The following is a 7814-nucleotide window of genomic DNA, read 5'->3' as shown; positions in this document are numbered from 1 at the left end:
GACTGTAGGGAAATATAACTTATCAATTATTATCTGATGATTTCTTGATAGTAGGCATTTAAAATAGATATAAAAAGCACAGGTACCAATTTTCAGGTATAATATTGTGCTTTTTTGCTTCCCAGATTAGAATGCTATTTTAGATTTTAAGGGCAAATCTGGTTATGAGCACAAAGAATCCCTTATACCAGCAGGTTAAACAAAAATAAATATTTTAAATGGAAAGGCTAAAACAATAAAAAAAAAAGGAAAACTAAAATGGGAAATTCATAGGTTTAAATTTATATCTACTAATGCAAAATTAGTTTAAGGCACAGTTATGTTTTCCTTCATAGTCACTTGTGTCAAGACATTAGCAATCGGGAGTCGTTGATCAGCTCTTTGTTTTAGGAAGTGAAATGGAGAAAAAGGTACTCTCATACTTAGAATCTGTAACAGTTTGATTATTCAGTCTATTTTGCTTTGATTGATTGAACAGCTCAATGACTAGGAATTGGATGCCAAGTGTAATAAATCTGGATTTATTTAGTATCCTTCACATTTTTTGTGGGAATGAAAAAGAAAGGTGGAAAGGGAACTATCTGTGTACAGAGGGCCATTATTTTGCAAGTGAATGTCATGTTAACAATAGAAGCTGTCTTGTAAAATAGCCATTTACTCGGGGCAAGTAACTGTTTATGTCAGCCAGGATATAAAGTATTCTCATCTTATTCCTTTTACTACATGTGCAACTCCTGTGGAATGGAAGGTGGATTGTTCAGGGCTGTTAAATTTTGTAATTGGAAGCCCGTATTAAACTCTTCCTAATGATGCTTACAGCTCTATGATGATTTACTAAAAAGAAAGCAGAGAGGAAAGAAAAATACCTTACCTTTTACAATGACTAGTCTGTGGCTCCCGAATTCTGTAGATTAGTGCTTTTGCAAAAGCAAACGAAGACCTGTCACTGATGTCATACACAATAATAAACCCATCTGCCCAATGCAGCTCACTTGTGAGGGAAAATTTTGCTTTCTGTGGCTGAAAATAAACCAAGCACATTGAAAGTGGTGGGAACTGATCCCTATATTTTACCCGTTAGACAGTTAATTAATGGAGACCCATTTCACCTGGAAGAGAATTCAGCAAGCCAAATACTGATATTTTCTAAAATGTAGTCTCTGTTTCATTTTTATCATCCTCTTTCTTTAAACAAAAGTGATTAAATTTTTAAAAATAAAGAGCTATAATAAAGTTATATCCACCTCATTTGATACCTTTTTTCTAAAAAAACTCTTTTTCTGAAAAATTGATAAGCCCTAATAATTCCATTTAAAATCAAAATCCACATATATGTTTGAAAAGAGATGATATTTTCTATCCTTATTAGTAAATGGAATATGTTTCGATTTTGGGTACTAGATTTAAATCAGTAAAAAAAACCAGTATTGATAAGGTTTAGCTAAAAAGATTTGAGGGATATCTTCTTCAAATCATAATTGAAAACATATTTTGTTTTACTTACCTGAGAACAAGAGTCGTATATTTCTAGATTCAATTGCTTCCCTTCCAAATACAAATGCTTTTTATAGATAGATTCTGAAAAATATGCATATACTCATTGTCAGTATGGAAATCCTCCAGAATTTAAAAAATGGCCTTATAGGGCTTCCCTGGTGGCGCAGTGGTTGAGAGTCCACCTGCCAATGCAGGGGACGCGGGTTCGTGCCCCGGTCCAGGAGGATCCCACATGCCGTGGAGTGGCTGGGCCCGTGAGCCATGGCCGCTGGGCCTGCGCGTCCGGAGCCTGTGCGTCCGGAGCCTGTGCTCCGCAACGGGAGAGGCCACAACAGTGAGAGGCCCGCGTACCGAAAAAAAAAAAATGGCCTTATATTTGGATCACAGTCCTGCAAAGTCAACCAGTCATATTTTAGTTGAGTACTACAGTACTGCTCTGTCAGTAGTATTAGTATAGCTGATCACACCTACCTCCTCAAAATGTTTTTCTCACATGGCTTTCAAGGCAACATACTCTCCTGGGTTTTTTCTTTATTCCATATTGCTTTGTATTAATCTTTTTTATCTGTCCCACAATATCTTCTCTCACTCCAACTGTGATTCTAGTTTATGGATTTCTTCTCTATCTACACTTACTCCCTTGCTAATCTCATCCAGTCAGAGTCCTTATGTAACAATTATTGCTGATAAAGCCATTTCTGTAGTCTGGACCTCTTCCCTGGACTCTAGACATCTACCACCCCTGGGAGCCTCCAATTAGATACCTGATAGACATCTCAACCTTAACATGCTTAAAATGGAACCTCTGATCTCCCCGCAAAGACTGCATATCCCACAGGTTTCCATTTCATTAAATGACATATCCATAACTAGTCTCGCAGGTTAAAAGCCTCAAGGGCATCCCTGATTCTTTCTTTCTCTTACGTCCTATATTTATTCTATTAAAAATTCATTTTTACTCTATCTTCAAAGAATATTTTGAATTTGTCTGCCTCTCATCACCTCCTTTGCTCACACTCTGGTCCAACCCATCATTAATTTTGCCAGTATTATTAGAACACCTCCTAACTCAGCTCTTTGCTTTATCCCTCCTCTAACTCCCTTCTTGCTCTCAGTCTATTCTCAATCCAGGAGCAAAAGCCAATTTGTAGCCAGATCATGTCACTTGCCTGATCAAATCTCTCCAATGGCTCCCCATCTCACTTAGATAAACCTAAGCTTTTAAAATGCCTGAGAATTTCCCTAGTTATCTAGTTTCCTATGACCTCCATGATCTCAGTAGACTTCTTTGGCATTTGTCTCCCACATTCCTCCACTGAAGCTACACAGTCCTCCATACCATACCTCACATTTTTCAGAAAGTTCCTTCCTCTGAACTTCGGCAACTGTTTCTTCGACCTGGAATGTAACTGCCCAAATATCTTCATGGCTCAGTTTTTATCACCTGTAGGTCTGTTCAAATGTCTCCATCTCAGCCAGGTCTACCCTGACTACTCTATTTTAAATGACCACACACCACTCCCCTATGCTTTCTTTTCCTTCATAACATTTATCATCATAAGACATTATATATAAATATATACGTAGATATATATATATATGTATAGATATAGATATAGATAGACTAATGCATTTTTAATTAGCTGACCCTTCCCTCCAGAATGTAAATCTTATGAAGGCGCGGATATTTGTTCATTACTAGAGCCTCTCTACCTAGAAGAGTACCTGCCACATGACAGGTATTCAATAAATATTTGTTGAATGAACGAAGGACTTGGTTTCTGTAACTGTCCCTCCAGTGTTTTAATACAAGACCTACCTCTCTCCAAAATTGCATACTGACACAAAATCATGACCCATTCTGGCAAATACTCTGTAACCTGTGGTTAGCAAAATGTAGCGGACATTTGGGAAAGCCGACTTCAGGAGGTTAGGGATGAATTTTAAAATCCTTCTAGGTTATGTTTAATGAAATTTGTTAGTGTTTCATTAAATCTTAAAATGTCTTCAGACAGTTTATTCTAAACTTTATGAGCTTACTACTGTGAACTGTATACTTTCCTTCTAAGACATTTTAAAATACCCACTCTCAAAACTCAAAAACTGCCAGCAGGGGTCACCCACCAGCTCTTAACTTTTTAAAATTTTATTATTTTCCCCTTCTAACCCTCATTTACAAATGGGGTCATTTTTTTGCTAATTAATCCTCATGTGGTGGTGAACTTTTGCTCATTTGGTTGTCTTTAAGAATGTCTCTAGGTCTTATATTTTTAATAGAGATGTAACAGCCAGAAATGTGTACACTTCATTTGCTTATTTATCTATTGATATATCTTATAAAAGATTAAGATGATGTTTTTATTTTGTTGTTGCTGTTACTGCTTTTTGTGGGTGTTCTTTTATTTATGTTTTGTTTTATAGTTTTAGAACATTTTCTCATGCCTGACTCCTAGTTTGTGTGTTACCTTTTTTGACTGAGGTTGTTGACCTGAGATATGAAACAATAAGAATTTCTCTTCCTATATATTTCTTCTTTCTATAATCAGTTTTCAAGTGCTTGCCCTAAAACATTTACAGTGGCATATGGACTGAAATACTATGTGGGCTACACGTAGGAAACAATGCAATACTTTAAAGTTATTTTCTAAAATACTCTAATAATGTTATATCATAAATGAATGCTAAAGATTTTTGTTGTTTATTTCTCATGAAAACACTTCCAATCATAACTTCTTCTTACTCTAAATATTATTGAACAAAGGAATAATTTCCCTTTCTCCCAATTCTCATATTTCTTAAAATCTTTGTTCTTATTAAAGAACCCCATAAAACCTTTCCCCACCACACCTTCAGTCAGGTAAGATATTAGTAGCATTATATAGATTAATTGCTGAGCCAAAAATATATTCAAACCTCTGGCAAAATTCCCCACTTATTAATTCCCCACTGTGGCATTTCCCATATGTCATGCTAATTCTCATCAAAATAACAGAAATTTATAGTAGAGTTAGTGAAATGATCCTAAGATTATATCAAGGTGCCCTGGCATCTGTTTTAGAATTTCTCTGAAACTTACATAAGCAACCTAGCTAATTATGATATGATCTTTAATCATAGCATAATTTTCCAGTTATTGTCACATGGTTTTGCAATGAAAATAAGCATTTATTTTGTAGTTACTTGTGCTTTTATAATTAATTTGTCTTTATTTTTCAACAGATGTTGCTTCAATTTCAAATTGTTTCAAATTGCTTACAAAAAAATCCACACTCACATGCTCTACAACACTTGGTACAGGCGGTAGGTCCCTCTAGACTGAAAGCAACTGGATTTCTAATCCATTTTATTTAACATCAAATTGGATAACTTTTTATCATAAAAGAACAATTAATTAAAATATTTGGGCTTTTCTAACCAGAACCCATGAATAAATAAATTGCTTAAAAGTGCAAAAATGGGGGACTTCCCTGGTGGTGCAGTGGTTAAGAATCCGCCTGCCAATGCAGGGGACACGAGTTCGAGCCCTGGTCCAGGAAGATCCCACATGCCGCAGAGCAACTAAGCCTGTGCACCACAACTACTGAGCCTGCGCTCTAGAGCCCGTGAGCCACAACTAGTGAAGCCCGCACGCCTAGAGCACATGCTCTGCAACAAGAGAAGCCACCGCAATGAGAAGCCCGCGCTCTGCAACGAAGTGTAGCTCCCGCTGACGGCAGCTAGAGAAAGCCTGTGTGCAGCAACGAAGACCCAACGCAGCCAAAAATAAATAAATAAATTTATTCTTTAAAAAGTGCAAAAATGGAAGATTCTATTAAAATGTTTCTCTGATATTAATTATGATGCTGAAGTTTTAAGGTGAAAAAGTCTAAAGTAGTGACTTACCAAAATTAGAAGCATATTCTCCAATAAATCGCTTGGTAAGAAACCTTACTGTAAGGGCTGCAAAACAAAACAAGCTGGATTTGGGGTCTTGTCTGTTTTAGGATACAAATAATTTAGTAATGTACATAAGCATCTAGCATCTCAACTCAAAATTTACTAAGTATTAATGAAGACCTTAAAACTTTACTAAATTCTGGTCTAAGAATTTCCACTGTACAGCCATAAAAATTAGGAGGCTAGAAAGAAAGTGATTTCAGTGTGCTGCCCACTCAAATCACTGCGTAAGTAATTTACAAATGCAAAGACACGTAAGACAACTCACCTTTGTAACAGAGATAGATTTCTCATTAAATACGAGATGCAAGAACTATAACATCTCTATATTTTCTTTATAAAATTAACTGTGGCTCCATGGTGCTGCATCCTAATAGTGGCCAGGACGGTTTCAAGTGTTTGCAATTGTTTAAGGAAATAGGGACTTCAAAATCCAGGAAACAGAGGAACGACCTCTAGTGTTGGTTTATCTTATTGCAGCTCCTGGGTCTGGCCCGTTGTTAAGATTCATTAGGCTACGGTGGTTCTATTGGTGGCATGCTTAGTACCATCATAATGTGACCAAATACAAAACAAAAGAAAACAAAAGCATAGCTTCCAAGGTCTGGTCTGGGCACCTCTTACTCATTTCTGGGCATTTAAAAAGCCATGCCCCTCCAAAGTTTTTCTCACTTTGATAATGTGAAAAAATGGCATTTAAAAAATAATTCATAGGTCTCCATACCTCTCTCTCCACCCTTAGTCTCAGGGCAGCAGAATCTTTTCAAGGGCATTGTTTGGCCACTGGTAGGTGTGGAGGCAGGTGTGCTGGAGTGAGAAGTAGGTGGGATAGTGATGGGAGGGATTTCCTGTTATTCCAATGAATTTCAAACATCAGTAGAACAAGATACAAATTAATACTTCAAACAGTTATATTCCACAACCTGTATATAAATTTTATATACAGGTAATTGCATTACTTATAAAGCGAAAACTCCTACTTAAAAATAATATATAGTTATATCAAGTTTATATACATATAATATGTTATAATGTAATACATATCATGTCAATATATTTCTCACTCTTTATGTACTCTACACCATGCCACAGAAAACAACACCACTTACCAGATTTACCCGTTCCTTCACCACCCAAGACAGCAAGTTTCACATCATTCATCTTGCTTTTCTGCTCCTTCTTGGTCCGTCCTGACTTCTGGAGATATACTGACTTGAGCCAAGCATGTGTTTTCCAAAATCCTTTTTATTATTGCTGCTCTCACTTCCCTAAGGTCAACTCCACCCCATACTCCTACCATCCAATAATAACTTTAAAAATATTTTCCTAGAGTAGTTTTGAACATGTCTCATAAAAAACCGTGGACTTACTATTTAGACACAAAGTTTTACTAAGCCAATAGTTAAGAGTTTAACAGAAGTGTAGCTCATCTTTTACTTTCATGTACCTGGAATCTACCTTCTCCTAGAACCTAGAAAGATGATCTCTCTTCATTAAGAAAGTTTTTAGAGGATGGGTAAACATTCCTGTAAATTTCCTTTGAGTGGATCAGTTTTGCTTTTTCTATTAATACCTGAGGCTACATCTTCTTGGGTTTCTCCTGTGAAAGACAAGGGGGAATAAGTTAATTCAATCATGAAAAGAAATGAAAGAAGGGAGAGGATGGCTCTCTTGGATGGATTAGCTCAGGGTTGACAGCAATGCACGTGAATATCCAGCCCATGTTTTTGTGTCACTTGAGGCTCTCAAGGAGAAGTATGGGAACCCCAGAGTTTCACCTTTCCAATGTCTTCCTTAAAAACTAAGTTTTCTCTTTCTTTTTAAAAAAGTGTTATACCAATAGACAACAGTAAGATTTCTGGAAAAAACAATAAAGCAATCAGCCTTATGTTGTTTAAATAGCACTAAACAGGAACATGTCATGTTTCCTTACATAGTACTTTTTTCAAAAGAAAAGAACATTTGGAAGGGGTGTTCTGACATTAATTCACTCCTGCTATGAAATAAAAAGGCAAATTTGATATGCACAATTATCACTCTTTTATACATCTTTTCGTCAATTGTCCCTGCTACTCCAAGTCCCCAAATTATTTTCTTCCCTTTCTTTCTCCCCATTTGTATATGTATAAATTTGAAAGTTGAGAAAAGAGTACAACAAAAAAATAGAAGAATTCAACTTTTGTGGACTACATTTTAAGACCCAGGTAAAGAAGCTTCATTTCCAGGTTGGGTCTATCACAGAAATACATGCTTCTTAAAAATGCATTTATTTAACAAATATTGATTAATTGCCACTCTCTGTTAAAGCTATATTTGGTTTAATTAGATAGGTCAACAATTAAATAATGAATTTTCTGACCTGATGGAGCCTACAGTCTACC

At 36.1% G+C, this 7814-nt stretch overlaps 1 protein-coding gene across 1 annotated transcript in view; it reads right to left on the bottom strand.

Moving 5' to 3' along the window:
- Positions 1-6643, bottom strand: part of RERGL (RERG like) — an 8636-nt gene extending 1993 nt beyond the window's left edge. The window contains exons 1-4 of the mRNA XM_007454610.1: positions 6543-6643; positions 5380-5436; positions 1505-1578; positions 872-1020 (exon numbers count right to left, since the gene is read on the bottom strand). Of these exons, the coding sequence (XP_007454672.1) occupies positions 872-1020; positions 1505-1578; positions 5380-5436; positions 6543-6594 (332 nt within the window). The 5' untranslated portion in view covers positions 6595-6643. The remainder of the gene's footprint in view (positions 1-871; positions 1021-1504; positions 1579-5379; positions 5437-6542) is intronic.
- Positions 6644-7814: the final 1171 nt, after the last annotated feature.

Source organism: Lipotes vexillifer, unplaced genomic scaffold (genome assembly GCF_000442215.2).
Source record: "Lipotes vexillifer unplaced genomic scaffold, Lipotes_vexillifer_v1.1 scaffold559, whole genome shotgun sequence".
Taxonomy (NCBI): Eukaryota; Metazoa; Chordata; class Mammalia; order Artiodactyla; family Lipotidae; genus Lipotes; species Lipotes vexillifer.
The sequence above is the reverse complement of the archived record's forward strand: the minus strand, read 5'-3'. Positions and strand labels throughout refer to the sequence as shown.